The sequence below is a fragment of the Tripterygium wilfordii genome, chromosome 22, assembly GCF_013401445.1.
Source record: "Tripterygium wilfordii isolate XIE 37 chromosome 22, ASM1340144v1, whole genome shotgun sequence".
Taxonomy (NCBI): Eukaryota; Viridiplantae; Streptophyta; class Magnoliopsida; order Celastrales; family Celastraceae; genus Tripterygium; species Tripterygium wilfordii.
Genome location: NC_052253.1, coordinates 2532324 through 2544222, shown reverse-complemented (window position 1 = coordinate 2544222; position 11899 = coordinate 2532324). Strand labels below are relative to the sequence as shown.

Genomic DNA, 11899 nt, shown 5'->3' with positions numbered 1-11899 from the left:
CAATATTATTAATGTGAATGGATTGAGATTTCTTAACATTTGATATGATGTGGGTGCGGAGATTTCTAACAATAATCAAAAAATTGATGGTGTGTTGACAAGCCTAACAATAATCAAAAGCAATTATGACAAAATACGTAAGGATTTTGTGGTCTAGTCCTCATCTAATCTCGTTGACCAATCTTGCTCAAACTGGATTGGTTGTCATAGTCGGTCACCTTCTAAACGTCCCTTTTGACTTGAATGAACACGCAAATATGTGTTATGCCGATGTTTTTTGCTTTCACATTTTGGAGAAACTTCCTTTCATTCTGTTCTCCCTTGTTGCTGTCACCACCCACCATCATGAATGCCTCTGGAAAACGACAAAAATTGAAAAATATCGCAAGAGTTTCGGTGTTTCCATTTCTCTTTCACTGAAAACTACCGCCTCACGCGTGTACGCTACCCCTTTCATTTTCATAGTCAGCGTAGTGGGAATCAAAGCTTCTCCTTCTCTACTCTCTTACAAAAATCAATTCTTGCCACTTTTTTTTGAAAGAAAAACCACCAACTCCTCGTGGGTTGAAGTTCTTTGATTTTGATCTGCAGTCATACCCAAAAGCCTAATTAAGCCCCCGGAAATTCTCTAATTTTTTCTAATGCGTTTCTGTTTTTGCTTTCGTGTTCTTCCACTTTTGGTGTTCTTGATCAATTTGTGCTTTAGGATATGTGTTTGTGAACCGAGAGCTACAGAGGCTGCTCTAGTATGCACAAACAGGACGGCTCCGATGCCAGAACGACAAACCTTCATATCCAATTTCTTGGCAACGATGGACTTGGTGACACCACTGATTGCGCGACAACAATACGCGGCTGTTGTGAACGGGACAGGGAATACAACAGTTTATACATTCGGCGAGTGCATGAAAGATCTCGATCAGACGGATTGCAATCTCTGCTTCGCCCAGTGCAAGACCCAGATTCTCCGTTGCCTCCCTTTTCAGCGAGGCACTCGTGGAGGCAGACTCTTCTATGATGGATGTTATTTAAGATACGATGATTATTCTTTCTTTAACGAGGGTTTGGATTCACAAAATAGAACTGTGTGTGGTACTACAAATTTCGCCGGAAATCGAACTGTGTTCAGGGAAAATGCTCTGGAGTTAGTGAAGAATTTGAGTGTGGAAGCTCCGAAAAATGATGGATTCTTTGTGGGGTTTGTGAAAAGAACGAATGTTACTGTGTATGGGTTGGCTCAGTGTTGGGAATTCGTGAATGGCACTGCTTGTAAGAATTGTTTGGATACTGCTGTCTCTGAAATTGAGTCATGTACATCAAATGAAGAAGGCAGGGTCTTACATTCTGGTTGCTACCTGAGGTATTCTACACAGAAATTCTATAACAATTCGGGAAGTGTCGCAAGAGGAGGACCTGGAGGTGAGTTGGGTCTTCTTGAGTTCTGATCTTCATCTTCTGTTTAACATTTCTATTTATTGTTCTTGTTTAATTAGTTATGAATAATTGTTCAAATTTCTGAGATGCCCTTGAACAAGTCAGAAGTTTATGGACATTTTAGTTCACTGAAGATAAGGTATTCGATGAAACATGCCTCTGTGAATGTTAAGGCAGTGCTTGTAAACGAAAGTGGTATAGCCTCGTTGGTCGATCACTCGGTCTCCACACTCAACTGTGCGTGCTCGCGTGCATGTGGAGGGAAGGGGTTCGATTCCAACGGGGAACGAAGCGCTAGCATGCTAGTCCACTGGAGTTATATCCCACCTGGGCCTCAGCCTTGACTTAAAGCCCAGACCGTCTAGTGGGGTGGCGGGCTGGGTTAGGGTTTACTCTGGGCCGTCGCGTAGGGCAAAGCCCGCAAGACGTGTCTGTAGGTTCCCTAATCAAAAAAAAAAGGCAGTGCTTGTATTTTATTAATGGAGATTTGTTCATGTTGTTCATCAGGGCGTGGCAAGTTAGCTACGATTCTTGCTGTTACATCTGCTGTTGTGGCCTTTGTGTTGATTGTTGCGGTGACCATTTTCTTTGTGAAGATAAAAGTTGTGACGAAGAAGAGAGGTAACTATCAGAAATCTTAATTTTCTTTCTGTCATTAGTCAGTATGAAAGCTAATGTATTTGATTGGGAATTTTCCTCAGAAAGGAAGAAACTGGGTGCTCTATTGGCAACTGTAAACAACTCTAAGCTCAATTTCTCATATGAAACGCTTGAGAAGGCGACAAATTATTTCCACCAATCTAATAAGCTCGGACAAGGAGGATCTGGTTCAGTATACAAAGTGAGTTCTGTTTTCAAGAGCGTTTTCTCTGCCGAGAATCAAATTCTTACTTCTGAAATTAATTGCTTTAACTAAATTAACTCTTTAGTTTTAACCCCTGCAGGGAACTTTGCCCGATGGAAGGATTGTTGCCATAAAGAGACTTTTCTTCAACACTAAACAATGGGTAGATCATTTCTTTAACGAAGTTGATTTGATCAACGGCATAAAACACAAAAATCTCGTACAGTTGTTGGGATGTAGCGTTACTGGACCTGAAAGCCTTCTTGTTTATGAATATGTGCCTAATCACAGCCTTTATGATTACCTCTTTGGTACATTCATCGTCTTAATCCTTATTAGAGTTTATGCATTGTGTTGATCATATCTTAAACTAATGAATATATTAATTTCAGTTAGAAAGGATGTTCCCCCGCTAAGTTGGGAGGCAAGGTACAGAATCATAGCGGGTACAGCCGAGGGTCTGGCCTTTCTTCATGAGGAATCCGAATTTAGAATCATACATAGAGACATAAAACTAAGCAATGTTTTGCTCGATGACGAACTTTCACCAAAGATTGCAGATTTTGGACTTGCTAGACTATTTCCAGAAGATAAGACTCACATCAGCACAGCCATTGCTGGAACACTGTAAGTTCAGCTGTTATGGGTACTAGTTTTATGATTTTCAGTTCGTCCTTTTTTCTCCTTTTAGGGATCACAAATCAATATTTCATCCATGTTAGAATAAAATTTTATTTTCCTTAAAGTATAGTATTAATAAGATTAAATTGCATCTACAGGGGATACATGGCCCCTGAGTACGTCGTTCTTGGAAAATTGAGTGAGAAGGCAGATGTATATAGTTTTGGTGTTCTTGTGATTGAAGTTGTTTGCGGAAAGAAGATTAATTCCTTCTCTCAAGATTCGGTTTCTGTGCTACACATGGTAAAGTTTAACTCGGTTAACCAAATTAGTATTGTTATCTAGTCTAGTTCTCCTGAGTTACTGATCCTTACCTTCTTTGTTCATGTAATAAAGGTTTGGAAGCTCTACGGAACGGGTAAGTTATGTGAAGCTGTTGATCCGCTTCTGGAGGGTAATTTTAGAGAGGACGAGGCTACTCGGTTGCTTCAGATAGGCCTAATTTGTGTCCAAGCCTCTGCGGAACTCAGGCCTTGTATGTCAAAAGTTGTGAAAATGCTCTTTGAAAACCATGAAATTCCTCATCCAACACAGCCACCATTTCTGAATCCTAGTAGCTCCGAAATCAGTCAACTTACAAGACCTGTGACTGTGACCAGCAGCTCTGAGTCTTACCTCCTATCTTCCGGGAATAGCATAACAGAAAGTTGGATTGAGCCTAGATAACTGATTCGTCTCTGAAGAATTTCTTGCACATTACTGCCACTTTTTTGTAAGTCCTTTTCCTGGAGCACAAACACTTTTATATCCTTCTTTGTACTAATGAATGAAGAGATGTATTATAATTAACTATAGTGTTTATATATATACATTATCAACAAATCCAGTTAGATTAATCATCAAAATCAATTGAACATAGGGGAGAGGAAAAGTTGGTCATCAGATCAAGTGACCCTTTGTTATCATGATCAGTAGTATAATAGTGAAGTAGGCAAATATCCATGTTGAGCAAAATACGAAGTTTTATTGTTTCAAGCATGTCAATGGTAGAACAGTTTGAATCACGGTATGTACATGGATCCAATTATGCAAATTAGTATATACCACATTAATGGAGAATGTACATGCTAGCTCTTCAATTATCCGTTGGAAAAAAGTGTCCCGAGAGATTATCTTGGAGAGAAAACTGCATGTTCTCTGATTGATTCCAATGTCGCTTCCGTTGGTTTATGAACCAGTTATTGATTTGCTTCTGATCAAGCCCAGTGGTTTCAGCCAAAAATATCTTGTCAGCTTCCTGAATAATTACAAAAGAATTATCGCAGATCAAAGAGTTCACACAGCAGTTGTATGCAAAATCTCCTGGTGTTCAAATCGTATTTAGGGTTTCAGACATGGTTTGTTCTGCGTTCAAAATACGAATCGGTACTTTTGCCCTCTTTCTTTTTCTTTATAAGAATTTATGTGCATTGCTATGAAGTTTCAATTCAGGAATCATTACCATGCATAAAATGCGAAGGGAGAAAAGTTATTTACCGTAGGGTATGGCCATTTATAATGAACATTCCACCACTCAAGTAGGGTTTGCCTTGCTTCCTTTGGAAGCTTTCCTTTCTTCTTCTTCTTGGAAAACTCCATCTTCAATGAACCAATGTGACTTCCAAACCTTCTGAGAAGCTTATTTTTAAGATCGCGCTCTTCATCCCTCGCTTGAGATTCTTGGACATGCACTTCCCCTCCGCTGAAATCCTCATCCGTTGATACGTCACCTTCATCTGCATGCTCAATTGATTAGAGAATGGTGTCGAGCAAAAACATAAATCTGATGGCTAAGGCAAACAGAACTGAAGGACAAATCATGCCAATAACAAGTCTCAAAAGTATTCCTAGAAATCCATAACTTATCGCTTATTCAGTTATTCCTTGGCCCAACAAATCACTGGAAGAATATATGGGTCCCGTAATACAGATCAGCAGCCCAGCCCAAGTTCATAATCGGCAATCTCGATCAATATAATGCAGTAGTGTTAAGTAGCTCATATAATGGTAGTCTATGGGAACTCAATTCCCTTAAACGAATTTTTAAAACGTTTTAAGTTTCAAAATACACGTTAAATTTTTAAAAAAAAATTACATATTCAGAATAACATATAAAACTCTTTCTAACAAAATTCATTGTTCATGTGTTTTATCAAATAAATCTTAATTCTATTGTTTTTGGAATTTCAAAAATAAATGAATTCAGAACTAAAATAATGAATTATAAACTGTGCTTTAAAAAATAATAAAAATAATATTAAAATAATACATTTTAGACAATGAATTATAAGATAAAAGAGTGAAAATAAAATTATTCCCTTAATTAAATCGATGAAATAAATCAATTAAACTCTCATAAGTTATCTAACTGATGAGTTTGGTGTCATTTTCGAATATAAAATCACTCCATGGAGAAAATTGCATAGCCTAAGGGGGTCAGTAGTCAGTAGTCAGTAGTCAGTAGTCAGTAGTACAGGTTACTAAAAACCAAGTTACTTCGTTCTATCTTTGGGCTATTGCTTTATGCTTTTGTTTATATTGGTGGGGGGCAGTCTCATTGTGTAGTTGCATCGGTTGTCAGTCAGAGACAGAGTCTAGCAGCCTACGAGTGGACAAGATGGTACGGCCATCAAATCGTATTCGTCAGGTCTATTCAATGATCACAGTTAAAAAGCCACGCCCTGGACAACCCTGACCGCAAACAACTGTGCCTGCAAATCCAACCCACTTAAGACTGGCCCCATATCCGCCCATTATACACGGCATAGTCGGGACCCCTCACCCCTACACATTACATTACACATACACGTGCGATCAAAAATTGACCAATCAACAATACAATTGGTCAACTTTTACGAATGACCTCATTCAAGCCTCAACTCCATTGTAGCATGAAACAAAAGCATGTTAAGAAACATTTTTTTTTATAATAACTTAACCAATTACAAGTGGAAAAGTGTGTCCAAATGCATCCAAAAATACCGCAATACAAGCCCACAAATATAAGTTTGCCACGTGTAATGCACATACATCAACAAAACACAAAGACCCACCCAGAAACAAATGTCCATATATGTATGTATGACATGAACTAAGAACCTGCAGCGGAATCTGCGGGAGCCCCATGTGAAACCCGACCACCCGTTCTACACGGGCAAAAAAAACCCATAAAAGACTAACCCCACATTTATTATCCACCCACTCTAGTATACCCAAGTAACCCAACATCACACGTTCTGTTTTTGTCTCACTCCAGTCAATGTCATCACTTGCTCGACCTTCCAGAGTCCAGACATTATCTGGCACCGAAACTTTCATGCGGGACTTGCACGTTAACACAATCATCCATTAACTAGGTACCACACACCGCTATTCAAGGTTATATCTAACTTGTTTTGAGTCACTTTCATTGACCATAAGGATAAACTAGAGTGCTTTACGTTCAACCAAAATAACATGATCAATGCATTCATGCACCCTGACAACCAAGCTACATACTTAATTTGTCAAACAGTATAGAGACCAAAGTTACATTTGACCCGGCATGTAAAACAATGCAAGTGTGTAAGATTCACCAGATAGAACTAATGAAGAAGTGAAGGTCTTTTTCTCTCACATGCAAATTGGAGCACAAAAAGCTACAGGCATTGTTTTCAAAGCAAGGAGGATTGCTCTGACCAGGTAAAATATCATTTGGTGGTGTCTTATCAGTGTAAGAAACAACGTGCTAAAGCACCTTCCACACTTAGCCTGGTATAATCATCAAATATCAACCAGTATATACCCCATCTCATAATCAGTATCACAATAAAGCTCAAGTATATTTACTCAGAGTGTCCAACAGAAAAATGATGAGAAGCTAAAAGCCAAGCTCAGCATGTCCCCGAAAGTGTGTGACACTTATCATTCAATGAATGGGTGTGATGACATCATATCAAGAAACTCGTTGAAAATCACATCTAATAAATGAGTGTCATATATTGTTGAAATGTTTTTGAAATCATCATCACTGAGATTTTTATCATTTTTGGATTGGTGTGCCTGATTTTTTTCAAACTAATGTTCAATAATTTATCCCATGCTAGTTACAGTTTGACAATGATGAACTGGAAAAAATAGAAGAAAGAAATTTTGAGCAAATATTTAAAGCTGAGCATTTTTAAAAACAAATAACATGGCCATGGAAATTAGCCTAAAGATGCTCCACAAAACAGTCTCTTACGAGTAGCAGCCTGTCAGATATCAGATTGGCATCCATCAACAACAATCCAAGCATGTGATTATGTATCAATATAATAACTAGTTGATATATTTAAGAGAATCTTAGTCCTTTTCCTTTACAGCAAGTACGAAAACCAACCTTTAATCACTCGTGATACAATCAAGGAGAGAACTCTAAAAAGTATTAACCAGACAGAGCACAGGAAGCCAATTAAAAATAACAAGAAATCACTGGAAAAAGGTATTTTGTACTTTCAAATGAAAATCAATTATAGTTAACAACCGTGGATAGACAGTTAAGCGTGATCTACAACCTTCTTTACATCAATTCTTTATACAAAGTTTCAATTTATTTTATGGATCATGAACATCAATCTTATAATCTTATAAGGCTGCTGCAGTATGCCATTTCCATTACCTCCACTACATAGAACCTCCTAAGACAACCATATTAAAAGTGGTAATGACGTCTTAAGTGTACTTCTAGGATTAAATAACACAGTTAAGTATCTCAGAAAGTAACAAACACAATTTCTTCTACTATTAAACAACAGTATAGCGAGAACAAATAATCAAATCCTATCACCAGTCTTTTTCCAAACCTGGAGGATCCCGCGAGCATGTTATAAGATTCCTAATGCAACTGAACTGAACTAACGGTCTGAGCTCTGAAGGAATAGTGCTAGTAATAATTTTCTGCAGTATTTATTTAAAGAAGATTAAGTTGAAAAGCAACTTCACCTTAGGGCAGAACACCGGTCAGAGATTAATTAGACAATTCCCAAGGTGCATCTTCTATCCCGACCACCAATAGTGCAGTACTCATTTTCTATTGGAACTTGAAGCTCTTTTAATTTACCTGACTAAACTGTATTAATGGCGGTGGAGGCCTGTGCAGTTGATGGGATAGGGACTCTAATTTTTTTTATACAACTTTCTCATAAAACTGTTTTAAATTATAAATTAAAATATGTTTTTGAATATTTTCATATTCCATTTTGAAAGAAAAAATCATGATTTAATATGATTTTGGAGAAAAATTATAACTAAATTTGAGCTCCTCCCAGCTCGATGTAGTTACCTGATTGCAATAAAAGAATGCTTAACAAAAAAATTATCAACGCATTTTTTATTAGGTTTAGGAATTCAACAATATAAATTTTATACTAAACAAAAATAAATTAAACATGAAAAATACATAAAAATTCTGAATCATTAAATATAAACTCAAAATATTTTTTTCTTTTTTTTAATGAATTTGATTTTTATTTTAGACAAAAAAATACATCGTTGGATTAGTATACCCATTAAAATATATATATATATATATATATATATATAATTTTTAAAAAAATATTATGACCCCGGGCTGTATTAATGGCGTCATCACATCCTATTAGAAACATGATTTGGTGTTTGCTCGACAATAAAATGTGTAGACTTTTATGACCTCAAGCTGAATTAGATGCAAGAGGAAACTTAGACCTAGTCCCGTACACCTATATCTTTTTATAACATAAAACTAACCATTGTCAAGTATCCCATGTAACTATTTTCAGCAAGGGTAGGTTTAATCCAAGAAGATGCATCACAAAGAACCTCAACAGCTTACGACAAATGAAAGTTGCAAATCACAAAAGAACAGTACTTAATTCTGTGGCGCAAGGCCTTGGGGAGGGACAATTGCATATACAAAGAAAGTAGAAATGCTCAAGATAAACGACCACCATGTTGAGAAGGTGGATATGTTTCCAAGGGAAAATTCTTAATTTATGACTTTTTGCTAGTCACTAGAGGATGAGCAATTCCTAATGACCATAGGACTGGGGTTCACTCCGAAGGGATTTACACGTCAAAAAGTCCAACAAACATAAACTCGGAGGATGAATAGTACTGAAACAAGCTCTATCAAGGTTCTCCACAAACAATAATTCCAGGAAAGAAGCTATGAAACGTCACTGTTTTCATGCAATCAAACTACTATTCAATATCAGAGATCACTGAAACGTCAAAATGAGAATCTCTTAAGACAAAAGTTTACTTGCAAGCCTCATTTTCTCTGACACAGAGACAGACAGGAGAAAAAAAAAATAACAACAACAAAGAGAGAAGGAACTAAAGGGCACACAGACACAACACAGAAGGTGAGTGGGGGAGATGCAAGAAAAGGCTCCACAACTGGTGCAAGGTGCTGTACTGCATGACCCTTCACCATTTCTTAGTCTTTCTCAATTAGAATGCATAAAATCACACCACATATTCCCAACCATATAAAATAACGCATTCTAAAGATAATTGACTAATCACATCTAGCATAAATGAAGTTAAAGAAAACAATAATTTAGAATATGATTGTTCCCAACACTAGGGTTTCTGGTGCAAGAAACTTCTGATTGTTCTCTCTGAATTATTGATGCCATCAAAGTCTCAATAAATGGTTCTTTTGGGGCCGATATGGGTCCTCTAGGGAGAAGTAGATTAGGACTAGGAAAACAATGTTTGTCTGTTCTTGTGGATTTTTTCTAGCTAAAGCATTAGTTCATGCCACTGAGCACAAAAAATCAACAATTACTAGCAAGTCCCAGCGATTATATGGGTTGTTTATAGCATATGATTTGCGTTTCCAAGAAGCTAGATCGTGTGTAAAATAAAGGGGCAGAAGAAGAAATATTTCATCGCACAAGATTCAATGAAAATTTAATTACGATAAATAAATTACCCAACAATTCTAGAATGCAAAAGGTGAAGGGTAACTGACCCGAAACGCTTCTAATGGTGGCACCTGTACAGAGATTGCGAAACTGCATTTCAATCTTGTTCAAGTACGTGGTTGCTTCATCAAACGGCCTTGCTAGATCAGATTTATACTTCGTCAATATTTTGCAGTAGGTTTCCTGTGATGAAATTGAGAGAATAGTCAAAATGGAGAATAAAGCAACTAGAGAGAAGGAAAGAGAGAGACGGAGGGAGGGAAAAAAAACCATGAACTCATCGAGCTCCGGATCAGCTCCCAGGCACGTTGAAGCGATGTCTTGCTTGCAAAGGTCGTTTTCTCTACGGATTTCGTCTAACAAAAACGCAATTTCCGGTGGCGCCCCAACCTGTAATAGGAGAGTCCGTGAAATAGAGTCAGTTGGAAATCAAAAGAACTTGAAGATTTACAGGCAAAAATCGAAGTTCCATTTAAGCGAAGAATATTAAAAACCGTTTCGTATGTGCAAAGATAAATTAGTACTGAAGTTACTCCAGGAAGAGAGAAAAGCATGTCTCGGATCTCAAAACTACACGGTTTTGAACTCAAGCGACAGCACCCTTAGAGACGACTGTCATGGGTTTCACACGGTAGGTTTTCGAATTGAAAGAACACAAAGTGCTCAAGAAATAAAGGCATGTACTGCAATATTTCCGTTGGTTGCTCTTGCAGACTTGACTGAAACTGACAACACTATAGCCATTAATGATCCCTTTAGACCTCATAACGAACAGCTGGTACGCCACAGAACCAAAAAACAATTCCGATTTAGGGAAAACCACGGAGAGTTATTTTTAATTAGTTTTTCACATATATTTTCAGTTTTATATAGAGATGCTTGCGGCAGAATCAACGAGTGCTTCACCTTCTGGCAGTCGATGTAGGCTTGAAGCAAGCGAGGATAGCTCGGATGAGATGCGATTTTGGCCTTGATGATGCCGTAGGAAGTGTCTTCCTCGCGTTGTCGTGGTTCCTGCTGTTGTTGCTGTCGAATTCCAGGTGTGATGGATGAGGCGGCCTCGGATATGGCAGATGCGGCGGCGGAGAATAGCTCATCTGATCCGAAAAGCGGAATCCGATCCGAGGCGAGAAAACCATGGTAATCCGAGGGAAGGATCAGATTGTCCGGAGTCATCAAGGCTTCGTCCGAGTACTCTCCGGTTGAGTACAGACCGTACATTCCATCCATAATTGAAGCCACTGTTGCCCTCCCCTCTCTCTCTCTAACTCAGGCGGTTACTCTCTTTCTGGCTACTGTATTTCTACAGAAGAGAAGAGAGAAAATAGAAATGATTAAATGCTAAGTAATATGTAAAGAAATCATGAGATAGGTCTTGGTTTTGGTGTGCAGTAAACTGAAAGTTGGGATTTGCTGGAATTGGAGAGGCAGAGAGAAGAAGTAGAACTGCAAGTGTCCTTGGGGACTGTGATTTTTGGAAAACAAAAAATAAATAAAAATAAATAACCAAAAAGATGTCCAAGCTTGTGGAGCGAAGAGGCCTGTTTTTTTTTTATTATTGGCTTTTTAATCATTTTTAAAAAAAATTATTTGTGGAGCGAAGGCGCCTATTCTTTTAAATAATACAATTTCTTATGAAAAATTATGTACGTGTTTTGATTGAGTTTATGAAACTAATGTTATTTACCAATTAAAAATTAAATTTAGGATAAAAATTGTATCCTTCAATTCGAAAGCCCGATCAAAACATTATATTATTTTTTTAAGTCGTAGTTCCTTTTAAAATACTAGAGCGGGGTTCGTTTTAATTTCTTTACAACATACCTCACAAATTCGCGCTTGTTTGGTTATTGGGTTAAGAATTGATCTGAGCGGACAGAAAAAGATACAACAACAATACAAATGGTTTATAGGCTAGATGGCACTGAAATCATAAACAAATCGCATTTTGAATATCTTAAATATCATCTCTGTCTTTATATAATGTATATGTTTGGCGGTGTGCTTCAAGTGTGTACAGGTGCACCGC

General features: G+C 37.5%; 2 protein-coding genes across 2 annotated transcripts; one reads left to right on the top strand and one right to left on the bottom strand.

The window, feature by feature from the left end:
• The first annotated feature begins 453 nt into the window (after positions 1–453).
• LOC119991658 (cysteine-rich receptor-like protein kinase 3) lies at positions 454–3766 on the top strand. The gene is made up of 7 exons (XM_038838048.1): positions 454–1419; positions 1942–2055; positions 2136–2275; positions 2379–2589; positions 2671–2905; positions 3058–3202; positions 3296–3766. The coding sequence occupies exons 1-7, from the start codon at positions 642–644 to the stop codon at positions 3623–3625; spliced, it is 1953 nt and encodes a 650-aa protein (XP_038693976.1). The 5' UTR covers positions 454–641; the 3' UTR covers positions 3626–3766.
• Positions 3767–3954: 188 nt separating this feature from the next.
• On the bottom strand, positions 3955–11342 carry LOC119991659 (homeobox protein knotted-1-like 6). The gene is made up of 5 exons (XM_038838049.1): positions 10777–11342; positions 10141–10260; positions 9918–10053; positions 4436–4674; positions 3955–4196 (listed from the first exon to the last, which is right to left on the bottom strand). The coding sequence occupies exons 1-5, from the start codon at positions 11098–11100 to the stop codon at positions 4035–4037; spliced, it is 981 nt and encodes a 326-aa protein (XP_038693977.1). The 5' UTR covers positions 11101–11342; the 3' UTR covers positions 3955–4034.
• Between the last annotated feature and the right edge of the window lie 557 nt (positions 11343–11899).

What these genes read in the sequence shown, in the direction of transcription:
- LOC119991659 (XM_038838049.1), bottom strand. Translation starts at nt 11,100, where the DNA reads ATGGATGGAATGTACGGTCTGTACTCAACCGGAGAGTACTCGGACGAA. An exon ending in CCTACATCGACTGCCAGAAG is followed by an intron (nt 10,261 to 10,776) that starts GTGAAGCACTCG and finishes CTCCTATTACAG; the next exon opens with GTTGGGGCGCCACCGGAAAT. An exon ending in CGGAGCTCGATGAGTTCATG is followed by an intron (nt 10,054 to 10,140) that starts GTTTTTTTTCCC and finishes ATTTCATCACAG; the next exon opens with GAAACCTACTGCAAAATATT.
- LOC119991658 (XM_038838048.1), top strand. Translation starts at nt 642, where the DNA reads ATGCGTTTCTGTTTTTGCTTTCGTGTTCTTCCACTTTTGGTGTTCTTG. An exon ending in GATCTGGTTCAGTATACAAA is followed by an intron (nt 2,276 to 2,378) that starts GTGAGTTCTGTT and finishes TAACCCCTGCAG; the next exon opens with GGAACTTTGCCCGATGGAAG. An exon ending in CGGTTTCTGTGCTACACATG is followed by an intron (nt 3,203 to 3,295) that starts GTAAAGTTTAAC and finishes CATGTAATAAAG; the next exon opens with GTTTGGAAGCTCTACGGAAC.